The sequence below is a fragment of the Mustelus asterias genome, chromosome 6 (assembly GCF_964213995.1).
Source record: "Mustelus asterias chromosome 6, sMusAst1.hap1.1, whole genome shotgun sequence".
NCBI lineage: Eukaryota > Metazoa > Chordata > Chondrichthyes > Carcharhiniformes > Triakidae > Mustelus > Mustelus asterias.
In genome coordinates this window covers 70,781,519-70,808,413 of record NC_135806.1, presented here as the reverse complement: position 1 = coordinate 70,808,413, position 26,895 = coordinate 70,781,519, and the positions used below count along the sequence as shown (strand labels likewise).

Genomic DNA, 26,895 nt, shown 5'->3' with positions numbered 1-26,895 from the left:
ATGAGGTAATTTTTTTTCTCTCAGAGTTTCATGAATCTCTGGAACTCTCTTCCTCAAAATGTAGTGGAAGCAGAATCTTTGAATATTTTAAGGCTGAGCTAGATAGATTCAAGGTAGGTAAGTTGTCAAGATGGAATAGAGAGTCTGCAAAGGGATATGGATAGCTTCAGTTACTGAGCTAAAAATTGACAGATGGAATGTAATGTGGGAAGATGTGAACTTGTCCACTTTGGCAGGAGAGTAGAACGGCAATATATAGTTAACTGGAAGGAGATTGCAGAACCCAGTGAGTACAGAGGGATCTAGACATCCTGGTGCATGAATCACAAAACATTAGTACGCAGATACAGCAAATAATTAGGAAGGTAAATGGAATGTTGGCATTTATTGCAAAGAGAATGGAATTTAAAAATAGGGAAGTTTTATTGCAGGTGTCCAGAGCCTTGGGGAGAGCATATTTGGATTACTGTGCACAGCTTTTGTCTTTTATTTTAAGCAGCTCAGAGAAAGTTCAGTTGACTCGTTCCTGGGATGCTTATCCTGTGATGAACAAGTTGGACCTATAGCCACTGGAGATTAGAAGAATGAGAGGCGAACTTATTTTAAAAAATGTATTTTCAAGGGATTTGATAGGATGGATACTAGGAGGATGTTTTCATGCTTCCTCTTATCGGGGAGATTAGAACTAGGGAATACAGTTTAAGAATATGAGGTCTCCCTTTTTAGACAGAGATGAGAAGAAATGTTTTCTCTCAGCAAAGGATAGAAAATCTGTGGAATTCTGTATCCCAGAAAGCAGAGTCATTAAATTTATTCAACGCTAAGTTAGACAGATTTTTGATAGATAAGGGAGTCGGGGGGTAAATAGGAAAAGTGGAGTTGAGACAACAACCTTATCAGCCACAATCTTATCGAATGGCGGAGCAGCTTGAAGGACCGAATGGCCTATTCCGTCTCCAAAGTTGTATTTTCCTACGTGATAAAAAACTAATGCAGCTGTTGTAAGCTGGATGTGGAGAAGTTATTTTCTTGAAAACAATATATTGGGGGCGATTCTCCCAAAACAATTCTAAGTGTCAAATTCACGTTAAAACTGAAGCAAATCCTGCTGGTTTGTTTAGCAGGAGTTTCAAAATGAATCGCCCACAGTCTCGGTGAAATTCACTCCAAAAATCAGTGGGTGGGGCCTATTCCCGCTGGAGAAGCTGGCAGCATAGCGCTGAGCGGGCCACTGTGCATGCGCCGATCCGTCAGCGCTGAGATCGGCATATGTGCAGTATCCCCGCACTGCCGGCCTCCCAATCGCTGGCAAGTCCTCACGGCCCCTCCATGGCCCGATCGCTAACCATGCGAACATGTCCGGGCCAGCCTTGACTGACCCCCCCCCCCCTCCCCCCTCCCCACCGGCCTCAATCCCCACCTCCCCAGCCCCGATCTCCAGATACCTCCCTGGCAGTCCCAATCTCCCAATCCCCCCACTACCCCCCTCCACAGTCCTGACCCCCCCTGGCAGGTCAGTCCCTCCCCCCGCCCCCCACTCTGATGCCCAGCCCAGATCGCTGGACTCCTTCCCTCTGCCCGCAATCTTGAGTATAGAATGGCAGAGGGGCAGTGGGCCCCTTCACCTCCAACCCCAACCCCACCGGTCTCCGCCCATTATGCCATGTCCCCTTGGCACTGCCCATGCCCAGTGTGCAGTGCCAAGGTGCCCCCTGGGCATTGGCACTTTGCCGCTTGGGCAGTGCGAGGGGGCCCAGGCTGGCACTGCCAAGATGGCAATGCCCGGGGGTATCCTCCCTGACCCCCTACCTCCTGGAGAGCCTCCATGGCTCCCCCTTCACTCCAGTGGGATCAGGCCACCAGCTCCCTGTTAATGGGGAGCTGTTGTAAACCCCACTGGAGTGAACCACTCCTGGCAGGGAACTGATGGCGCCAGAAATCCGGCACCCGAAGAAACGTGGAGGCCATGGCGACCAGCGCAAAGCCCGCAAAACGGCCTCCGCTTGAGTCTTTCAGCCCGCTGCACTACAAAAATGGGCTGGGAATTTCCCTCATTGATTTTGTTTCCAATTCTTCCCTGATATTCAACAACTCCATCATTGTAATTGTCAGCAGCATACGTATCTGTATTTCTCCTCGGTACTGATACAGAGAGCAGCCTGTCTGAAATGTCCACCAACGATCTTGTCCGAACAACCAGCATCGGATCCAGGATTCAAATTTTAATCATTTGGATGTTTGCCTAACAACTGTGGATTTACCCCTTGGGAGCAAGGATGCTGTGAGCACCACTGGTTGGCATCGGCTGAGATGTCAGCACCATCAGCCAAAGATTTTACAATACAATGGAGACAATTTCCTGCAGATGATGGCAAAATTATTCAGAGGTCTAGATTTCTAGTCAAGCTTGAAGCATATGAAGGGCCCAAATTCTGCTAAGGCAAGGCCATTGCACACTCATTCACTTGGCATACTGATTGCCATAGGATATTAGGGAGAAGATCAAGAAAAGGGGAGACAATGGCCTATTGGTATTATCGCTAGCCTATTAATCCAGAAACTCAACTAATGTTCTGGGCACCCGGGTTTGAATCCCGCCACAGCAGATGGTGGAATTTGAATTCAATAAAAAAAATCTGGAATTCAGAATCTACTGATGACCATGGAACCATTGTCGATGATCAGAAAAACCCATCTGGTTCACTAATGTCCTTTAGGGAAGGAAATCTGTCATCCTTACCTGGTCTGGCTTACATGTGACTCCAGAGCCACAGCAATGTGGTTGACTCTCAACTGCCGTCAAGCAACTAGGGATGGGCAATAAATGGTGGCCAGCCAGCGACACCCATGTCCCACAAACGAATTATTAAAAAATTCACAATCAGAGATTCCCTTACACACCAGGCACGTCCATCTGGAGATTCAGGTTCAAATCCAGTCTTTATTTCTGACTGATTATGCTTCTGTGAAGTGCCTGGGGATGTTTTGTAGGTGCTTACATAAAAGCAAGTTATTGTTGTAGTTAAAAATAAAGCTCAGATTGCAGTTGATGGCCCTATACAAGGAGTTTGATGGAATCACCACACATGAATTCATTCAACATTAGTGTATTTGTCAAAGTACCTGTGAGGTAAGTGACAAAATTCATAATTTAATATTGAAATCCTGAGATGAGAAGATTAATTTTAACAAATTTGTTGAACAAATAAATAGAAATGCAGTGGAACACCATCTGGATTTACACGGGCACACATTTTGCATAACAATGAGACTATCAATGCTCACCCTTAAAGGCTAAATCGGACAGCAACATCCATCAACCAGACATGCATAGTTAGATGTGGAAATCAGGAAATTGTTGTCCAAGTTGCCCTACTCCTCAAACTTCTCTACACCAGTGTCTCACACAGATGCTCTCTAATGAAATGCATGGAATGCATGAAGTTGCTTTATTTACCCACGAGATACCCACTGAATTCAACAAAAAGTCACAGCCTGCCCATTCTCGTGCAAGTTTATTTTGAATGATGTGATAAGTCTTAATTGCTGCCAAACAACCTCTTTCGCTCTGATAATTTTTAGATGCATGGAGTCTCATTCCCTTAGAGTTTAATTACTGTTGGTAACTTTTTTAAGACTTTTTAAAATATTTAACTTTTGCTTTGACTTTATTTTATCTCTCTCTTAATCCCATCTCTTATTCCCTTTATTCCACTTTCTGTACATGGTTTGCACTGTATTACATACTCTAGCTTACACTTCATGGGTTGCCTACCGTGTTCACACAGGTTCCAGATCCCCTTGTAGAGAGCTCAGCACCAAACAGGATTCCTCCACCGTCACTGGGTCAAAATCCTGGAACCACTCCCTAACAGCACTGCATAGCTACACCATATGGACTGCAGTGGTTCAAGAAGGCACTGTCACCGCCTTCTCGTGAGCAATTGGGGATGGACAATAAATGCTGACCTTGTCAGTGACAGAGGTGGAATCCAAAGTGAGGGATCTGTCCATCCTCACCATTTCAGCATGATGAATCAAGCATCAGATAGCCAATTTGTGGCCCACTGGCAGGAAAGCAGTCAACTAACGTTGGGAAGGAGGCTCCACAGGAGAAGGATTAGGCCGTGAATTGGAAGTCAGTCGTGGTCACCCATTTAAAAGCACGCTGGCATCAGGTTGGCAGCAACTGCATGAGAAATCGATGTTTTTTGAAAGAAGCCCAAGAGAAGGCAGCATTTATAGCAGGCATTGAAGCAGAGGAGCAGCAGTAGGTGAGAGCATGTTTTCCATTCTAGTGACCAATGTGTCAGCAGCATCAATTCAGGACCCTTGTCAAGAGGACATTACACCAGTCTCATTCGCCTTCTGAATAAAATGTGTTACTGAGAGTCATATAAAACCCTTTAGCTCTGTTTGTCACACTGCAGAGGAAGACAACCTGACCATCTTCAGCAGTATCAGCTTTGAATCCTCACTACATATTGCAGTTAACAAACAAAATAGGCCTAGACCACAGAAAACTATGGTTCAACAATGACCCCTTGTGAGTCTTCTCCAGGCTAAGAGTGATCATCAGGAGATCATGCCAAAGGACAGTGAGATCCCTTGCCAGACTAAAGAAACCTGGATGGAGACTGCAGAGAGGGTCAGCAGTCGTGGGGTCATGAAAAGGACCTGGCTAAAGTGCCGAAAGAGACTGAGTGACCTTTTATAGTTATCAAAGGAAAGTGTATGTTTTTTTCAGATGTAACTATATGATGGATGCTAAATGTGGAATAGCCTAGTGTCTGTGCCATGTGCAGAAGGCAGAATGACCCAGACATGCCACACTGCATGGCACTGCACCATTCTCAGGGGAGTCTGAAGTCCAAAACTAATGACAATGTTCCTTCTTCTTTGCAGAAGAAGAGGGCACATAATGCCTTTAAGAGGTCACAGACCAGAGTAGGAGCACGAAACCCAGCCATTCAGACTTCTCTGAAGGAAGAGATTTTGGGGATGTCAGCCAACCAATGGTGCAGGACCATTGGCCATGGAAAGACTGGATGGCTCCAGGGTGGTGAGATTCCCAGGACCCATAGTTCTCTCCTGGAAAGATTGTGCTGAAGGGGAGCAGGGGGGTTGTGTTGAAATAGAGTAGAGGGAAATTATGGAAGGGTGCAGAGAGGAAGCATTGTTGAGACTGACGTAGGTGACTTGAGGCATTTGGGGAGGAATGCGTGTCTCAATTTTGATGGGGCAGAGAGTAACACACTGATTAGCATTTTCCATGGTGAGTGTGTGTGTAGGAAGTGTTGATCTCTGGAGCCAGTTCAAATGACGATGGTGCCCTTTATAATCCTTGTTCGTAGCCTTCATAGGTGGTACCTCAGCAATAGGCACCAGCCCTGAGGGCCACACATTAACTTCTGAGGAGGAGGAGGAAGGAGCCTCAGAGTGCGCTGTCATATCCTCATACAGCACCTAGCATCAGCACAAATAAACTCACCTCAGTGGGTATGTACAAGATGGATGAAAGGGTTACACAAACTGATGTGTAAGCTGATGACAAGCCTCTGGAGTCATCAGGCAGCAGGTACTGGACACACAGTGTGAGGTACATGGAGATGTGGCAGAGCTTTCAGGGGGTTTGCATTCCCTGCCATGAACACTGGAAGAGTCCATCCTTGCCATGAGCACTATGACCATTCTCTCCTGCAAATGCCCACTGATAGACAGGTGACTGTCATACAGGGCCAGACCAAGCAGCTCACTGTTAGGATACTGGGTATTTTGCTGACAGGCACTCTATCACCTTGTCTCTGAGCTCAAATGCCCAGAGCTAGGGTAAGAGGAGTACAAGGTGCCTGGAGTCACAGCCAGGTCCTAGTTCCTTACATGAAAGCAGGGAAGGCCAAATGAACCTCAGAAGAACTGCTGCTGCCACTCATCGGGAGGTAGTATGCATGTTGCTCCTGATGAGGACTGCCTCTCCTCTGCCACTCAGCCACTGACACCAATGCTTCAGAGTGCTGCAGCCACAGATGAGACTCCTGCCACAGTGCAGGAGATCCCCACCACACCAGGGCCCTCACAGCCTCAGAACACCTGCTAAAGTAATCCAAAGTAAAGAGGCATCAGGGTCAGCAGCCTGTCTCCAGCACAGCTGGCAGCAAAAGGGGAACACAATGCCATAGCTGCCTTGAGAGAATTAAAAACACATTAATCACACATAGTTTCACAAACATGATTGTATAGGATACCTTGTTCGAAGATAGGCTGCTTAGATTCTGTATTAAATTATGGTGTTGTGATTACTTGCTGTTCTGGTTTGATTTGTGTTTCACATGTGTGAGGTCCCAATTTGGATTTGTTTTGACAGAATGCTAACTCAGGGAGTTTTTATTCATGTGGGTCCCTCTGAATGACCTCATACCTCATATCGTGCCTCACCATTGACACATGCACAGCCAGCCCTGGTGTTGATGACTAAGAGATACAAAAAGAGGGGAGTGAGGAAAAGAGGATATCATTCGACAAATTCCACATTCCTAGGTAAAACATCACATTATAAGAGACTCCCATATCTCTCTGCCATCCAAAGCTTGTTGTTCCACTGCTGGCTGGCATGGTTGCTCCTCCTTGTCCTCAGAATCATCCGGAGACTCATCGTCTGGGATGCTCAATGATGACTCTGGTTGGTCGTGACTCTCATTGTACCACATTTCAACCTGTGTCCATGAATTTCTCACCAAGGTCATGAGCCATCTCTTTAGTGGGGATCCTTTTATAATGGTCACACACAAGTTGCATATTGATGGAACGAAAACCTTTTTGGTGGACAAATACCCCCGGCTATTCCAATGAAGCTTTGATGGCCACATGCATGCAGTCTATCACACCTTGAACTTTGGGGAATCTAGCTATACATGTGAAGCCTCTGACTCTCTCCACCTGACAAACATACAAATGTGTTACCTGTAGTGAATGAGACAAAGTCAGTTGCTCGCTTATAAGAACACAAAATTTAGGAGCAGGAGTAGGCCATTCAGTCTCTCAAGACTGCTCTGCCATTTGATAAAATTATGGCATATCTGATTGCAACCTCAACTCCACTTTCTTCCTATAACCCTTGATTCCTTTGTTGTTCAAAAATGTATTTCACTTAACTTTGAATATATTCAATGACCCAGCCTCCACTGCTCTCTGGGGAAGAGAATTCCATAGCCCTTTGAGAGAAAACAATTCTTTTCATTTGTCTTAAATGGGAGACCCCTAATTTTTAAACCGGGTCCCCTAGTTCTAGACTCCTGCACAAGGTGAAACACCCATTCAGAATCCACACTGTGCATCCACCCTCAGAATCATATATGTTTCATAAGATCACTTCTCATTCCTCCAAACTCCATCTCTGTTCTCTCTGGACAGACTGTCAGACCTGCTGAGATTTTCGAACATTTTCTGTTTTTGGTTCAGATTCCAGCATCCACAGTAATTTGCTTTTTATCTCCTTTGTTTACCACTTGCTACTTTCTCAAGGAATTCTAATAAATTAGCTGAACACAATTTCTCTTTCACTAAACCATGTTGACTTCACCTAATTGTTTTAGGATATTCTAAATGTCCTGCTATTACTTCCTTGAGAATGGATTCTCGCTTTTTCCCTCTGACAAACATTAGGTTAACTGGGCTATCGTTTTCTGCTTTCTGTGCCTCTCCTTTCTGGAATAGAGGTACTACATTTGTGATTTTCCAGTCTCTTGGACCTTTCCAGAATCTAGGGTATTTTGGAAGTTCACAACCAATGCATCTACTCTCCCTACAGCCACTTCTTTGAAGACTATCGGATGAAAGCCATCAGATCCAAAGGTCTTGCCAACCTTTAGTTCTAATAGTTTTCTCAGTACCTTTTTCCTGTGATTCTGATTGTTTTAAGTTCCTCCCTTTCTTTTACCTCTTGATTTCTCCTGGCTAAACATTGTAAGTATCAGAACTGTTACGCAACAATGAACTGAAGCTTTTGATATGCTGCAAAGATCTCTGGCTGATTTCTGAATTGACCCCAATGCATAAACGTTCAAGGCCACAGTCATGATGAGAGCTACATGCATAGGATGATCACCAATGTAATTGCCAGCCAATATTTCACAAAGTGATGTTACTGTCTCTCTGGAAAAGACACTGGTGCTGTGACAGATGAAGGTAATTTATTCTTCACATGTAGGCTCTGTGTACAGGATGGTGTCTTCTCCTCCCATGGACTGGCTGCTGTTGTTGTCTGTCTTGTGCAAGCCCTGACATGGCAACAAGTCCCTCACGTACCTGGACCACAGGGTGCACCTGTTTCTAGATAGCTGCCCTCCTCTATCTCTTTCTCCTCATTTCTTCCTCACTGGAGGAACCTCCTCCAGAATGCACAATCCCCATGGTGGACAAAGATTTCCAGATCCTTTGCTGGAGTCTTCATCCTCCAGGATATCCCTCTAGGCCCTCTTCCATCTCATCCTCTCCTTATTTGTTATGGCATCCTTTAAAAAAATTGTTTAAATGAAGTCCAATAAGATCCAAATGCAGCCACCTTAACCAGCAGACTCTGCTGCTACAGACAGCCATGGTCCCAATTTTCATCCGCCATCTCCTCATATGGCGTAAGTCACTCCCAACGTTTTTCCCATACGCCTAACGAAAATGGAGTCAGCCATGTAAATTCACAGTCAACTGGGTCTTTGTTAAGCTCATTTATTTTTGTTAAATGGCGAGCAGATTTCCTATTTCAGCACTCGCTCCCCTTCCATTATATCAAAGACTGGCGTGATGATGTTGGGGGCTGTCAGCGCACCTGATTTGCAACTGTAAAATCCAGCCCATGAAGTTAGTACACAAAACATGTGGGGTGAGTAAAGGGAACTACAACCAATTTCATCAATGTCAGGGAGTTAATCTACAGCAATGAATATTCAAACATTTGCATTTTGGTAAGGCAGCCTTGCATAAATATGCTGTCTCAAAATGCTTCATAAAAATATCAACCATTTAAACACTCATAAAGAAGAAATAAGCCTCAAATACTGACACTTCTAATAAATTACAGCAGATACTGACAGTTAGCAATGGCATGCAAATAGCCTGAGTATGTCCAATTGAAACCTTCTGCTGTTCATCAATTTCTACTCTGTAAAGATTAAAATGTCACTTAATGTTGGTTTACTGTTGAATAAGTAGAAAAATGTACATTCAATAAAGCATAGTCCATGAGTAGCACTTTAAGGGTTAATGAGTAGCTGATAAAATGTAAAGAAATAAAATCATGCTGGTACAACATCTGTACAACAACAGGCATGAAATAAATTACTGCAAAAAAAGACATCATCAAATCCCAGTGAAAGTATTAAAGCATCACTCTTGACAGTATGCGAGATAAATAAAACTTCCATAACTTTTAGATAGACAAACGCATTAGTCTCACAGTCAATGGAACGCCCACAGCAGCTTATGAACTAATGTCATGTCATTTAGCTGTCTGATGATGTTCAATTCAAAGGAAACAAATAACCTACTGATAATAATGGCATTGCAAAAACCAGAAATGATGTGCAAAACTTTCAATTTCACATTACCTGTTCTTAGAAAATCTTACACTGAACACATTTTTTTTTTAAAAGTTCACAGATCTGAAACTCAATTTTTCCCTTAAGTATATCCCACTGGGACACTTTAAGACCATTTTGGTTAAGAATGCATCCAGTACAAATTAAGCATGCAGTGAGAATGATGCTGGGACTTCCATATGGTAGAAATCTAATAAAATTACTTCAAAAGTTAAAGGAAATGCAAGCTTTTTGAAACAAAATTGAATATGGCTAAGTTGCAAAATTCTGCCCCAATAACTTATAGCTAGATAGTCCTTTCCAGTAGTATTTATTTGTTTTCTTGATGATAAAGAAAGCAATCTGGTTTCACTATTTATGAAGCAATGCTGTCATGCTTTTAAACTGTAAAGGCATAATATTAGCTGATTTGAAGGGAAGGAATATTGGTCTGAAAATTGAACTTATAATTTTTTAATAGTGTTTAATTGGATTATACAGAGCAATGTAATGCTTTGCATTTTATATGATTTATAGCGATGAAGTGTTCATACTGATAAAAGATCTAATATGTATCTTGTTGATCAGAGGAAAAATCATTTCTACACGAGTTAATTTCTTGGATATATGTAGATTTATGAATACTTGATTTGGGACTTAGATAATTAGCAAAATAAAATTCAACGGTGCATTCTGAAAAATGAAGTAAAAGCGAAGGTTTTTTTAATTGTGACATGTTTTCCCCAGGTTTGCTTAATACTTGTATCGGAATATTATTAATTACTAACAATAGCTGCAATACTATTGCACATTAATGATAATTAAACTGACAGGGCACTTGCCTATAACACATCTAAATAATTCCTCTTTCATCATAAAAGAATTATTTTTCATGTCAAATGCTACCAGAATTAGTCTCACACTGCCATGGTACACTCAAGATTAATTGGAACTGATTGATTTAGCATACAATATGTACCCAGTAAAGGGGAACACTGTATCTGCTAACATTTATTTCCAGCCACAATTAAAAAATCATAAATAAATATATACATAATGTAAATGACATCCATGAAACAAATTCATTTCAACCCATTTAAGCACATTAGTAGCACACTATGTGGCTTTAAGATTTGGGTTGTGAGAGGACCCCTTGGTGATTTATTTAATATTAATCTCTAATGGCCTCCCCTCGGCTATGCAGCACATCACCAAAGGTCCAGAGTATATAAAAATGAGTGGCTAGGTTTTTTATTGCACAGACATGTTTTTGGCAGATTCTAGACAAGTTTTGTCAGGGATGAGAGACACCTTTTGTGTAAGCGTTTTCCAGTGCCCCCAAGAACAACTGACTATAATGTCCTTGTTCATTTATCTGTATATCACTGTCATAAAACAATACCTTACATACATGAGTATTTAACGTAGTGAAAGATAAGTATAAATCAGTTTAGGTTTCAGATAGTTCTCATTTTATGAACCCTTATTGACGAACTTGATTGTTAAAATCTCTTCAACTGAGTAAAATACAATATAATGCCATTCAATTATCACCAAGTTAAATTTTTTTTAAACGCACGAAGAGGGCTATTTTAGCTTTGTCAGTTAACTAAAAGAAAATTACCCAACTTGACATAATTCATTCTAACAAATTAACTCTACTGAACTATTGGGAAGCAAAATGGCATTATTGTCCAGCAGTACTAAACCAGTCTTTTTTTTAATTTCAGAAAACTAATTTATTTTTTAAGGCAAGGAATTACATAAAACTAATTTGATTATATAGAAATAAAAAGCAAAGCTGTTGAATGCTAGATATCAGAAAATGTTAAAAATCAGCAACTGAAATAAAAGGATGAAAGCTTTGAGCATCAGTCTGAAAGATCAGGACCAAAATATTAACCACGCTCATTCCTTTAGGTGCAAACTTTGCTTATATATTTTCACTCTGCAATTTTATTCAATATTAAAATCTTATTTGGCAATCACTTGCTAACGAGTATGATTCTCCACCTAAGAAACTCTGTGTTACTGGACATGGGTTCTGTGGGTCCTTGTGTGGCTATTGAGCCCAATCCTTGAGCTGCAGCTTCGACCGCACATTTGGCAGGTGTTTCTGGGAGGTGGGTTTGGTCCTTGGACTCTAGTTCACTGGCATTCCTTTTTCAGGCTCCTTTTCCAGGCCTCCTCTTGCCATCGGGTATTCTCAAAGAATTGTGTCCCCTCAATCAGGAGGTTCCCCCAAGTAGGTCCCTTCTGAGCAAGGGTCTCCCAGGTGCCAACGTTTATGTTGCTTTTCTTGAGGTAAGCCTTTAGGGTATCTTTGAAGGAATTCCTTTGTCCTCCTCTTGTTTCGGAGCCTTCCTTGAGCTGATCGAAGAAGATTTGCTTTGGCATCCTAAGCACATGGCTAGCTCAGCGGAGTTGCTTTCAGATGATCATGGTCTTGATGCTGTTACTGCTGGCTCCTTCAAGGATGCTGATGTTAGTATACTTATCCCCCCAGCTAATGTGGAGATTCCATCTCAGACAGCATTGATGGTATCTCTCCAGGGCCTTGAGGCGTCGTCTGTACGTACTCCAGATTTCTGAGCGATATAGAAGAGCTGGAATGATGACTGCCTTGTACATAAGGATCTTGGTATAAACACAAATGTCGTGGTTGTTGAAGGTTCTCGTCCTTAGGCTTCCGAAGGGGGCACTCACAAATTGGATACAATGTTGGATCTCCACATCAATGTCAGCCTTCGATGAGAGGTGGATTCCCAGGTAGAGTAAATGTTCCACATTTGGGAGGGCTTCTCCATTGATCCTTATGGGGGGAGTGACCAGACCTTACCCTGGAGCAGGTTGGTAAAGGACTTGAGACTTTTTGAGGGTGAGGCTGAGACAATTCTTCGGTGTGTTTCTGCAAAGATATTAGGCATGGCCTGGAGATTTTCTTCTAAGAGAGTGGAGATGGCAATGTCATCCACATACTGAAGTTGCATCAGTGATGTCAGTGTCATTTTCTTCTTGGATTTCAACCAGTTGAGTCTGAAACGTTTTCTGCCCATCCTGTAGATGATGTCCACTCCTCTGGGAAGCTTGTTCCTAACGAGGTGAAGGATGGTGACAATGAAGTTGGAGAAAAGGATGGGGCAATGACACATCCCTGCTTGACTCCAGTCTTGACCTTGAAAGTTTCTGTCTTATTTCCATCGGTGAGGGCTGTCGCTGACATCTTGTGGAGGAGTCAGACAATGTTGATGAATTACGGGTGTCCTTTGACAAGGTTTTCCATAGCACTTCCCGAATGACTGAGTCGAAAGTCTTGGTCAGGTCGACGAAGGCCATGTAGAGTGGTTGTTGTTACTCCCGGCATTTCTCTTAAAGTTGCCGAGCAGTGAAAATTATGAAAATATATATTCATTCTGCAATCTTATTCAATATTATTATGCAATTAAAATACCTCAAACCCAAAACAAAATTAAACAAAAACATAAATCATAAGCTAGGGTTTTAAGTCACATCATTGTTCAACTCATCATTACATTATATCAATTACAAAATAAATGTTTGAAAATAAGTGAAGGTGGGTGAAAAGAAGAAACCTTTTCATTCTGAATAGCGAAGTATAAGTGTGTTGGGGAATATTCCAAAAAATTATCAAAATTTAAACTTTTTTGGCAATTAAGTTCATTTATATTGCAAATTAATTGGCAGCTTCTTTAATAACCTAGTTAATATTTCCAATATCAATGTGTTCACTTACAAAAGAATCAACAGAAGATAAAGACTGCGGAGAACTTTTTTCTAAACTAAGATATTATGAATATCCTTGATAATACTGCTGCACAATTTTAAACTTTTAATTAGCATCCTAGGGTAAAAACAAGTAAATTGTCATAGGATGTCAGTAATCTAAATGTGATATGAAATAAGCATTAGATTGATATTTTCAGTTCTACATATCTTTGTACTTTCCTGAAGACTACTCATTGCAAATACAAATATCTAACATCAACACATTTAATTTGATTAAACAGCAGAAACTAATTGATGCTTTTATTCCTAATTCAACATTTTCTTACATTAGATAAAGAAAGGCACCAACCAGTTTCAATATTTAACCATTAGTTAAATTGTGTGATCTTAGTTCAGTGGTCACATTCACAGAAAGTTAAGGGTATAAATGCAACTGCAGGACTTCAACAAGCAACTTCAGTTTTAACTGTTTTATACTTGTCCTGAGTACGCATTTTATGTTTAATGCCTGTAATCATTTTCATAATGTTTTAGGATTTGTGCTAAAGTTTGGTTTCAGAAAAAAACAATCGTAACTTTATAATGTCTTACTACTTCAACCTTGGGTTACGTATACATGACAAGTTTCGTATAAATCTGGAGTCAAGGCCCAACCTGACCCTGGAATCAAACTGAGGCTGCTTTCTTCAGAGATCCTCCAAATTTAAGCTGTGCGCACACTCGCTGTAATGCCAGTACGAAATGAAACCACTTTGTTTCAACAGTACAGTTATAATGTACATAAAGCCCAAGATTCATTTCATTGCTTCAGATTAAAGACCAGCAAAAGGTTAACTGATAGTATAATCAGTAAAACAATAAGAGATATTAGCCACAGTTTTTCTCCCAGTTTCTCCTCTAAGGAGGTGGCACAGAAGGTAAGCTGCCTTGCATTAAGTAAACTGTCCAGTAGTCGGCGCTTTTTAGCAATATCAAACATGATTTCCTGTCTTCAGACCACTCTCTCAGGATCCCAAAAGATTAGCACATTCAGTAAAGTTAAGGAGTATACCTAAAGCAATGATAGACAACACACTTCAAAAACTGAGAAGCACATACATTGCCTTGGGTTCATTAGTAGAATAATAGTAAAGAATCATTCTTTAAATACACATACAATAGAGTGCAGTCACATAAAATCAAATCAGGTATGTTATTAAGCAAAACATAATTTGATTGTAGGTAAAAATAAAGCAGTAGGAAAGCAGTTCCATTACACCGTTCACAAAACACCTTGTGCCATTTGTCCTTCATGATTACTTATACATGTGACAGAACAACATTCTGACCAACAAGAGAAACAAATAACTTCTATGCTTGAAATAATGGGTTTTGAAAGAACAACCATTCCTCAAAGCAAAAGTAAGTTTTACTTCAAAATCAGCAAGTATGGACGTACACAAAAAACAAAGATGTAATATTTTTTTAAATGACAATAAATTATTCATTAATATTGTTCTAATTTGAGAATCTCTATTTCCACAAAATTGGAATTTGAAAAAGCCAGCAGGTGGGGAAAGGGGAGACAAAAAATAAATTTGTTTCTTAATGTCTAGTTTAACTCAATCCATAACTGAAAATTTGAATTAGAATATAAATATTTTGCTCGAGGTCACTTGGAAATTAATAAAATTAAGGAAGGATACAATTTCATCATATTACAAACAGAATAAGAATTAAATAGTGCTGCAGAGTTTTCTGCCAGAGCAAATAGGTGTGACAGCCACTGGTGAGTATATCAAAGTGGAGCAAGCGGACAGGAGAGCCCTGGAATTTGGAGGCACAGGAAGCGTACAACTTGCAGCAAATATCATTCCAGACACCAAGACTAACACAAATGAGTCAACGGCCAGGATATGGCAGAGAAGGACTGCATGAAAAGGCTAAACCTATCAGAGAGACCAAGATTAAGGTGCATCATATCGATCACAAAGATTTGAAGGGACAATCGACCATCGATACTTCACTACTAGTGAAAGTCAGCACTAAGCTAGATGTTTCCTACACAGGGATAACTGCACAATCAACTACACTACTGAAGTTCTGTCACTTCATTTTCTGTTCAATGAATGGATGTCAGTCTGCAAGATATATTAAAACTGAAAATTATGAGTATGTGTACTGGTGGTGATCGTGTTAAGCATGTTTAGTGGCGTGAAATTCTAAATATTGCTTCTCATTGCACTATTAAGTGGTCCCCTTGTTCAAGGAATAACGCAGAAGCACAGCTTCATAGCTAACTGGAAATCTAAGACCAACAACATTCCTAGGTATGTGCAGCTGCAACTAATAGTGGATCTGGTTCACATCAATGCCACTACCTCTTCTGTATGAATCAGTGTAGCCACTTAGCTTTTTGAGTTACACAATTGCACAGTTGCTGCTGGTATAACTAGCAACTTACGGCTCCTGTATTATTCGATGTGTGCCACACTTCCTCATCATGCCTATCTAATCAGAGAACAATGTGCATCTCGGCAATCTTAAGAATCTCTCTCTTTCAGTTGCTTGCACTTGTTCACTATAAATGCTGAACTAGCTAAAACTAAATTTTGACATCTGGATCCAATATTCATGATGCATGCTGCGACTGTGCAATCAGTGGTGTAACTGTGGCCGTCACATGTCCAACTATAGACAAGACTGGAGACAAAAGATTATCGAACTGAACTAAGCAACATTTAATGATTTGTACAAGGAAGAAAGTGGACTAATAATAAGTCCAGGGAACAGAATTTTAAGGTGCTCAGTTGGGTGTGCCTCTGGGCCAGAAGTGCGTAAAATTGCATGCGAAGAAGTTGGGCACACTTGTGCAATATTTTGGTTGGCGGGCAAACACGCGCAAGTTGGAAATGTGCCCGCTGACAATCAAGAAACCAACTTAAGTTAATTAAACACCAATTGACTGGGATTTTATATTGCCCGTCTGCCTTTAGAGTTGGCCGGTGAGTCAATTGGCATGGTGGCCTTTATGTTTAAGCTGCAACCTCGATCCAGGGCAGCATGAAAGGTCAGGGCTCATATAAAATTAACAAATTTGTCTGGAGACTGAAGTCTATGTATGATTGTGCTGCCTAGATGCTCATTTTTGTTCTGCTGATGTTAGTTTGTTAATTTTTTGTAGGCCCCGAGTTCCCTCAGAGAGTTCCCCTGAAGGAGCACATTGGAAGCACCAGCCCACACATTCACTTTTCTCGGCGTCTGCCCTCTTCCTGCCCTCCCTGGCACCACTCAGCCTTTCACAGTGTGAGTTTCACGCTGCATGGCCATTAATTGGCTACAAGAATGTAAAAGGTTTGCAGTTTTACAAGTGCATTCAACTATTTTTTAACACAATGTTTCAGTGTCACATTTCTATTTCATGTTTACGTACATAAACTTTATTTTAAATTTCCATTGTTCTGCCTTGCCTGATTTTGCCTATCGCCTGCAACTTTCGTATTGTCAAAAACGGTACAACAAGAGTTAGAGATAAGTAATAGGTACCTGGGAGAAGGATAAGACTTTAATTTTCAGACTGTTTTGTGCTAACAGCTGGGCAGACATGGTGGACACAGAGAATTTAGAATTTCTGCGCCAGATAACTGCACTGCATCAACTTTATTGCCTGAATCAGGTTGTCCCAGGCATCCCTGGCAACTACATGTGTGACTAATGGTGACCTTGCCATATAAAACTTATGCTTCTGTTTCACCAAAGGGGCAGAGCACTCATCCTCTTCATCCTCCTGGAGCTCCTATTCTTGCTGCCGTGCAATGTTGTGCAAAGTGTTACAGACCACTATCAATATGGAGACCTGGGATGGAACATTTAGTTATGAAGAAATGTTGGATAGACTTGGGTTGTTTTCGTTGGAGCAGAGAAGACTGAGGGGAACCTGATCAAGGTGTACAAGATTATGAGGGTCATGGACAGGGTGGATAGGGAGCAGCTGTTCTCCCTAGTTGGAGGGTCAGTCACGAGGGGACACAAGTTCAAGATGAGAGGCAGATGGTTTAGGGGGATTGTGAGGAAATTCTTTTTTACCCAGAGGATGGTGACGATCTGGAATGGGCTGCCTGGGAAGGTGGGAGAGGCGGAGTGCCTCACATCCTTTAAAAAGTACCTGGCTGAGCACTTGGCACGTCATAACATGCAAGGCTATGAGCCAAGTGCTTGTAATTGGGATCAAGTAGGTAAGTCATGTCTTTCTCACATGTCGGTGCAGGCTCGATGGGCCGAAGGTTCTCTTCTGCAATGTGTGATTCTGTGATGCATTAGGAAGGGAATTTGTCAATCTGTCCAGGTAATGGAAGCATATCCTCAGCATTCTGTTTATCCAATTACGACTCGTGGTCAGATAGTTTCTTATATACACCTTTCCTCGGTGCCAATGTTGGGACTCCTTATATAAGGCATCAGCCACACCTTCAAGCAGTCATCTATTTATTCTGCTTCAAGGTGTGAATATTTCAAGGAGGGTTGACTGCACAACATGAATGCATCATAGCAACTTCTGGAAATCTTGCAAACGCATACATGATGATCGTTGTTGATTGCATACCAGCTGAACACTGATGGAATGGAATTCCTTTCAGTCGATGAAGTCATCAAGATGACCCGGATCCACCTTGATTTCCATGTGTGTGCAATCTAGACTCCCTGGACCTGTGGAGATCCAACAAGAACAGCAAATCCAAGTTCCTGCTCATGCTGACTGGCCTCATCAATTGAGTACATGTCAATGCTAACCCTGCAAAATGGGGCATGCATCATCCATGATTAAGTACTTTGGGGCCATTGCAGAATTCTATAAATCAAGGAGCCACAGGTAAAGAAATTAAGGGCTGTGGGAACTTTGACCACCATGAACAATGTGTGCCGACCGTGTCCACTTGGCAGTAGGCTTTCTTTCAAGAGTTGCAAATGCCAAAAGATGCCCAACATGAAATTCTGAGCCTCCTAAGGCACTGGTGTTCAGTCACATCCAGACTGCCTGTATACCTTCCTGTGAGCTGGAGCTCTCTGCTCATTCTGTCCTGTGGAATGGCAGGAGTTTAACAAGGCCGCTGCTGCTTTTACTGTTGGTGTTGCTGCTGCTCAACCTTTCCCACATCGGTGGTCCAAAGTAAAACTGCATTAGCGGTTCGCCATGGTGATCAGAAGGCTGATAGCTGGAAGAGCAGATCAAACACAAAATCTCCAAGGCAGTAGCAATGACTATCACACCATTGGAAATCATCTCCAAAGCAGTGGCGCATTGAAAAAGCTTTGAGCCAGAAGCTCTGGGTTCAAGCCCTCAGTACTGGACTTGATGGCCAAGGAAGATGCGTTCATAACATTCAAACAGGGTGTCAATCTGACATTCCTGCCAACATATGCCAATGGTAAGCAGTACAAGTGAGAGAGTTTCCTGGTCAGCCAGGTGACAGAAAGAAAATTGGAGCATCTACCATCATTATTCATTGCTCAAGACTACAACATGCATGTAAGTACATGCTGCCAGAGCAACTCGGACTCCTTGGGAGGTCAGTTGGCTGGCTGAACAGCCAGTGTGGATTAGATTGGTGCCAACAGCACTGGGTTCGATCCCCATTCCAATTAAGTGAACTGCCTTCTTGCCCAATTGTGTTGGAGATTGTGGTGCTATGGGTCAGATCTGCCTGAAGAAGAAGAAGAATAAATCTTTGCTGACATTTCTCTGCATCAACACAGCATTTTTGTGCATGTTGCTTTCCTGCAAGTCCATGATATTTTGTCGTAACATTCTTGTCTTACCTTTGAGCTTTCTTCTTTTTTCAGAAGTCCTTCAAACTACTCACTCTTCAGTGACAAGTTACACACAGGCTATGTCAATGAAATTGTTTTGATACAGCTACTAATGATTTATTTAAGACATGATAGCCTAAGTAACTTCCTTCTTTACTGACAATACAGGCTTTATTATCAGAGTTTCAGTCGAGCCTTTGGTACTGTTTGTCATAGAGAACCAGTAAACAAAATGGGCAGACATGATACTTGCGAACAGCAGCACGCAGAGACAGACTGCATAGACAGAGATTCTGTGCAAATGCTTGAGGGGTGTGATGAGTAGAGTTCAGCAAGGTTCCACATTGGAATTATTACTCCGAAAGATTTTCATAAATGATCTAAAAGTAAATGTTGGTAGCTTCATCATCTTAAAACTTGGAAACAATACCAAAATACCAGGGCTGGTTAATATGGTGGCAAGTTGGGATAACAGCAACAGGAGGACTGAAATGTTTTGACATGTATCAGCTGACAATTTGCAGACATAGTTTAATGTAGATATGTCAAAAATAATGGCACACAGTGAATGAAATTTAGAGATATAGGATTAATAGAGAAATACTGACAAGAATCAAAAATAAATCAAGTAGACATAGATAAATTTTGCAAGATACCATATGAATGTCTGACTTTGTAAAAGCAATCTAATGTTCTCTTGTATAAAAAATAGAGCACAGATCAAAGGAATCCACCATACTATTTGCATAAAGCACTACTCAGACCTGGATTATTGCATGCAATCTGGAACCCATATTACAAGAAAGATGCATAAAAGAAATGGTCTGAAGTTAACAGAATAAAACAAATGAGAATTGACTCACAGAACTGCACGGGATAATAGTTGTTGGAAAGACTGAGGGCACAGGATTGAAGTTTTCAAATTAATTCATCTTGGAGATATAGAAGTTCAGTCATGTTCAAAGACTATTTCCTCGGGTGGATCAAAGGTTATTTCCTCAGGTGGATGGAGCTATTACAAGGGGGCATAACTATAGGGTTCATGGTGGGAGATATAGCAAGGATGCCCGAGGTAGGTTCTTTAATCAGAGAGTGGTTGGGGTGTGGAATGGACTGCCTGCAGTGATAGTGGAGTCAGACACTTTCGGAACATTTAAGCAGTTATTGGATAGGCACATGGAGCACACCAGGATGATAGGGAGTGGGATAGCTTGATCTTGGTTTCAGATAAAGCTTGGCACAACATTGTGGGCCAAAGGGCCTGTTCTGTGCTGTACTGTTCTATGTTCTATGTTTATTTGGTTCTGTGTAAGTCAGTCGACCAAGGGGACACGAGTGCAAGATGAAAAGAGAGACGATGGAAGGGTGCAAAAAAACACTATTTCTCAGTTACAACTGCAGGTAGAGCAGAAAAGTGCACTGGATATACTTACAATGTTTATGGTCCTCAATATTTTTGTGTCAATTGATTTGTGTCCTGTCCTCCCACCCAAACCATTAATGTAATAGTCTTACAACAGAGCTATGAACCTTGTTATTGAAGTGGACTTTTCTCAATTGCTCATGAGCTATCCAAAATTCCATTAATAAACCTTAAGACACTTAAACATATTAAGTGCTTGAGCAGTTTTATTTGGCTGATACTTCTGTTACCTCTTATCAAATTATATTTTCAAGACAGATATTTTAATAATTTTGATAATGAGTCAATTTTAAATTACAAATGAAAAACTGAAAAGTGTGAGGTGATTCATTTTGGGAGGGTTAACAAGACAAGGGAATACTTAAAAGGGCATATGGGATACTTGTCTTTATTAGCTGAGGCATAGATGAAAGGAGCAGGGAGGCTATGATGGAGATGTATGAAACAGTTTTAGGCCATAGCTAGAGTACTGTCTGCAGTTCTGGTCGCCACACTATAGGAGGATGTGATTGCACTAGAAAGGGTGCAGAGGAGATTCACCAGGATGTTGTCCTGGCTGAAGCGTTTTAGTTATGAAGAGAGGCTGGTTAGGCTCGGATTGTTTTCCTTAGAGCAGAGAAGGCTGAGGAGGAGACTTAGAGTCATAGAGTCATAGAGGTTTACAGCATGGAAACAGGCCTTCGGCCCAACTTGTCCATGCTGCCTTTTTTTTAAAACCCCTAAGCTAATCCCAATTGCCCGCATTTGGCCCATATCCCTCTATGCCCATCGTACCCATGTAACTATCTAAATGCTTTTTAAAAGACAACATTGTACCCGCCTCTACTACTACCTCTGGCAGCTTGTTCCAGACACTCACCATCCTCTGTGTGAAAAAATTGCCCCTCTGGACACTTTTGTATCTCTCCCCTCTCACCTTAAACCTATGCCCTCTAGTTTTAGACTCCCCTACCTTTGGGAAAAGATATTGACTATCTAGTTGATCTATGCCCCTCATTATTTTATAGAGCTCTATAAGATCACCCCTCAGCCTCCTACGCTCCAAAGAAAAAAGTCCCAGTCTATCCAGCCTCTCCTTATAACTCAATCCATCAAGTCCCGGTAGCATTCTAGTAAATCTTTTCTGCACTCTTTCTAGTTTAATAATATCCTTTCTATAATAGGGTGACCAGAATTGCACACAGTATTCCAAGTGTGGCCTTACCAATGTCTTGTACAACTTCAACAAGACGTCCCAACTCCTGTATTCAATGTTCTGACCAATGAAACCAAGCATGCCAAATGCCTTCTTCACCACTCTGTCCACCTGTGACTCCACTTTCAAGGAGCTATGAACATGTACTCCTAGATCTCTTTGTTCTATAACTCTCCCCAATGCCCTATCATTAACTGAGGAAGTCCTGCCCTGGTTCAATCTACCAAAATGCATCACCTCTCATTTGTCTAAATTAAACTCCATCTGCCATTTGTCAGCCCACTGGCCCAATTGATCAAGATCCCGTTGCAATTGGAAATAACTTTCTTTACTGTCCACTATGCCACCAATCTTAGTGTCATCTGCAAACTTACTAACCATGCCTCTTATATTCTCATCCAAATCATTAATATAAATGTCAAATAACAGTGGACCCAGCACTGATCCCTGAGGCACACCGCTGGTCACAGGTCTCCAGTTTGAAAAATAACTCTCTACAACCATCCTCTGGCTTCTGTCAAGAAGCCAATTTTGTATCCATTTAGATACCTCACTCTGGATCCCTTGAGATTTAACCTTATGCAACAACCTACCATGTGGTACCTTGTCAAAGGCCTTGCTAAAGTCCATATAGACAACATCAACTGCACTGCCCTCATCTACCTTCTTGGTTACCCCTTCAAAAAACTCAATCGCATTTGTGAGACATGATTTTCCACTCACAAAGCCATGCTGACTGTCCCTAATCAGTCCTTGCGTCTCTAAATGCCTGTAGATCCTGTCTCTCAAAATACCTTCCAACAATTTACCCACCACTGATGTGGGGCTCACAGGCCTGTAGTTCCCAGGCTTTTCCCTGCGGCCCTTTTTAAAAAAAGGCACAACATTTGCCACTCTCCAATCTTCAGGCACCTCACCCTTGACTATCGATGATCCAAATATCTCGGCTAGGGAACCCGCAATTTCCTCCCTAGCCTCCCACAATGTCCTGGGGATACACTTCATCAGGTCCCGGGGATTTATCTAACTTGATGCACTTTAAGACTTCCAGCACCTCCTTCTCTGTAATATGTACACTCCTCAAGACATCAAGGTGTACTCCTCACTTCATCGAAGTTTACAAAATTATGAGGGACATAGATAGGATAGATATGAAAAATCTTTTCCCCTTAGTAGAGGGGTCAATAACCAGGGTGCATAGATTTAAGATAAGGAGCAGGAGATTTAGAAGGGATTTGAGAAAAGACTTTTTCACCCAGGAGGTGGTCGGAATCTGGAACTCACTGCTTGAAAGGGTGGTAGAGGCAGGAACCCTCACAACATTTAAGAAGCATTTAGATGAGCACTTCAGCACTAGTCTAGTAGCATGGCCGAGCAGTCTAAGTTGCTGGATTTAGGCTTCAGTCTCAGCGGACATGTGGGTTCAAACATCATCACTGCCAATTTGGTTTATGTGAGCCAGTGAAGCAATGGATAATGCATCTGACTACGGATCAGAACATTCTAGGTTCGACTCCTGGCTGGCTCATTGATACTATTTTGTGCCCGGCTATATCAGTTGGTAGAGCATGAGACTCTTAATCACAGGGTCGTGGGTTCGAGTCCCATGTTTGTATGCCTTTGTTTGGGGCAGCACGGTGGCACAGTGGTGAGCACTGCTGCTTCACAGCGCCAAGGACCTGGGTTCAATTCCCAGCTTGGGTCACTGTCTGTGCAGAGTCTGCACATTCTCCCCATGTCTGCATGGGTTTCCTCCAGGTGCTCCAGTTTCTTCCCACAGTCCGAAAGACATGCTGGTTGGGTGCATTGGCCATGCTAAATTCTTCCTCAGTGTACCCAAATAGGCACCAGAGTGTGGCAACTAGGGGATTTTCACAGTAACTTCATTGCAATGCTAATGTAAGTCTACTTGTGACACTAATAAATAAACTTTTTAAACTTAAGTGTCACAGCATACAAGGCTATAGACCAAGTGTTGGAAAATGGGATTAGAATAAATTGGTGTTTGATGTCCGGCACAGTCACAATGGGCCAAAGGGCCTCTTTCTATGCTCTTATACTCGATGATGCAAAATAATTCAGCTATGTCTTTTGAAAAGAAATTGCACTTTATTTATTAGGGCCGCCATTCACATTTGTAAAAGGAGATGCAACAGATAATAGTTGATTATCAGACTTCAGATAAATTACATAACTTAAAAGGCAGTACTCTTTCTTGTAATAAATTAACTAAACAATTAAAATCTCAAAACAGTTGTCACATTAATGAAAAGCATTTTTTCTCTCTGGAGCATGCATAATCAACCACTGATATTTGGTGATGTGCATTAAAACTTTAAAATATCTCATCCCAGACTTAATAAATTTTGAAATAAATACACCATTGTTCTGGTTGCTGATATCCAATTTTGTACATGCATCCTGTTTCTGATAGATAACTAGTGCATACATCCAAAGAACTGAAAAACATCCTGTTCAATTCTATATTAAGGAATCCCTATTGAGCCATCACAGGATGACACATACCTCTCGGAAGAAGGAATGTAATATTTCATTTGTGATGTTTTAAAAACATAATGATAAATCACTCTTCATTAAAAATGTTATTAATATGCATTATGCAAATCAGTCTACAATTAAGCATTTACGTCCATAAAGTGGTGGTAACATCACTCAAACTGTGTTGTTAGCGTGTGCAGTATCAAAAGTAAATATTAATATGATGGAATGGACCACCCTATGCACTGCTATTGTCGAATTATAGCTAGTATTGCCATCAATTCACTCACCTCCAGGGTCATACACACAGTACTAATTGCTAGTTTTGTATCTCCTTCTGACAGCTCCTTAAGATCTCTCAGCAAAATCTGTTCAGTATTAAAACCTACAACAGAAATGGAAATAACAACATCTTAATACTTTTCCTGTGTGGCACACAGCAATCATTTGTTACTGCTTTGGGTTATCAAGCTTCACCACATCAAGCATTTAACATCATTTCAAAACTTTAACTCAAATTCTAACTACCACTTGCTAAAACAAATTGACTGAAGTGTTCCATGTCATTTGAAATTCAATCACAGCAGCAAACAATGCTAATTGCGTAACAGAAATATTGTGCCTTGACATCAATCAGCTATCAATCAGCCTTTTGCCATGTCAAGCTACTTCTCTCTTTCACATCTCTCAAAGCAATGTACTAACACTGTAGCTTGAACAGTTATGTAACAAAGTAGAACCAAAGGGGATGAGAGATTTTTTTTTGATGCAGCAGTGTATGATAATCTTGTCTGAAAGAAAATAGTATATATACTTCGAAAAGTAATATTTTCTGGGTGATGAGAAAAAAATATGGCAGTGTAACTAAATGAGTAGCTCTTTCAAACCCAGAAGGAAAAAAAAATCAGTAAAACTGAGGTAATAAAAATACTGGTCTGAACTAGTCTTGTAGACTTTAAAATGGAACACCAATAAAATGGGGAAATAAGAATGCCGGTCCAAACTTTCCTTCCGGGAAGTATAACTACAATTGGTTGAATGGCCTCCTGTGATTTTGTAATAAATACGAATTGAACTTATTACAATGTGATCAAAATAATTCAAATAATTGGAAATAAACTATTTCACACTGTTTGGTGCAATGCACAATGATGTCACTGAATAAGTCACCTGGTTATCTTGGTGTCTGTCTTTCTTTGCAATAGTGTCTGTCAATATATAACAGATTTTTGGCGATGAAGTAGAATCAAGTACAAAAGATTTTGACAGCAAACAACTGTAGGGACTGTGATGAACATGATGAGCTGGCTCCATGTGACCAATCTGATCAAATGGCAGACATTTTGACCAGATTGTGCTGGGCCTCACCATTCCTGACATTGTGTGACCACACTTAGTCAAAAAGGCTGCTGCAGGGTCCTATAGTCCACCATATTCAACTACCAACTGGGCTGGCTTTGTTCTCCCTCAGCTGACTTGAAATCTGTATCACTGTTACAGAAAGTAAAGGTTTACTGTGTCACTGTTGCATTTGAAATTGAATAATATGGCTGTGCCCACATGGTACATCAGAAGGTTTGGAACATAAAGACCTTGAGAACCATTCATATCATATATTGAAAAAATAGTCAGGGTTTTCAGAGCTAATAGTACATTAAAACTCAAAGATGAAATTGAAGAGAATCAGACTCAGAATAATGCAAGTCTTCAGCACAAAAAAAAGCAATTTTGGAAATGGAGATTGACCCAGACGAGTATGGCATGCTAACAAACATTCTTGATCCCAACAAAGCATTCAAATTATGCTTCCCTCCCACCCCCCACCCCTGCAGATTCTGAGGCGTGGTTGGGGGCTGTGATGCTGTGTAATTGCATGGACGGGATTCCCATTAGGTTCCTGCCTGCCCCAACGTGGTGGTACAAATTTGATGTTGGGGTAGGCAGGGTCTCAGATGGGGAGCATGCTCTTGCACCAATTAAGGCCCTTAAGTGGCTTCTCCTGGTCACCTAAAAGCCATTTCCCATCCAACCTCAATTTTCAGGCTGGCCGGCGAATGACAGTTCGGGCGGAAAACACGTAAACAAAGATAGCTGGGTCTCGTGCAAGAAGTGGGGACAGTTCCATCAGAAACACACACCCCCCCCCCCCCACACACACCACCTCTGATTGGGGCATCTTTCTCTTCAGACCCAGTGACCTCCAGATCTCCATCCCCCACGCCTCCCCAGCCTATCCCCTGGGATTCTGATTGCTCCCCTCCAGGAATTGTCTACCTTCCCCAACCTGGGACACCTGCCTTTTCCTTTTCCTCCAGTTCCCAGGACTTCTTCTGGTCACTGCTGTGCTGTGCCTAGAGGAACAGGAGAGCTGCCGGCCAATAAGTCCCATCTATTGCCAATTGCCTTTTGGCACTGATGAATTTATCACTACACTGCAACATTGACACATCCTTGAGACCAGACATTTTAAGATAGATTCGGGTGTAGATTGGTAAACAAAAAAAGTGAATCAAGTCATTAAACAAGCAAAATCTTACATTTGAGTTGGCATGTAAGATTGCCTTTACCATGCAGATGGCATCAAAGAATGCTCGGGAATTTCATCTTTTCCAAGTGCAGTTTCTCTCCAGAGTTGGGAAGTTTCTGCTGAGCCTTAAGTGGGTAGATCTTGTCAG

The 26,895-nt window shown here is 41.4% G+C and overlaps 1 protein-coding gene across 2 annotated transcripts in view; it reads right to left on the bottom strand.

Annotated features, from left to right (window-relative positions):
* LOC144494920 (protein prune homolog 2-like) overlaps window positions 1-26,895 on the bottom strand; it is a 421,892-nt gene that overhangs the window by 282,448 nt on the left and 112,549 nt on the right. For both annotated transcript variants that reach the window (XM_078214519.1, XM_078214521.1), the window contains exon 6: window positions 24,511-24,605. In XM_078214519.1, coding sequence (XP_078070645.1) covers window positions 24,511-24,605 — 95 coding nt within the window. The remainder of the gene's footprint in view (window positions 1-24,510; window positions 24,606-26,895) is intronic.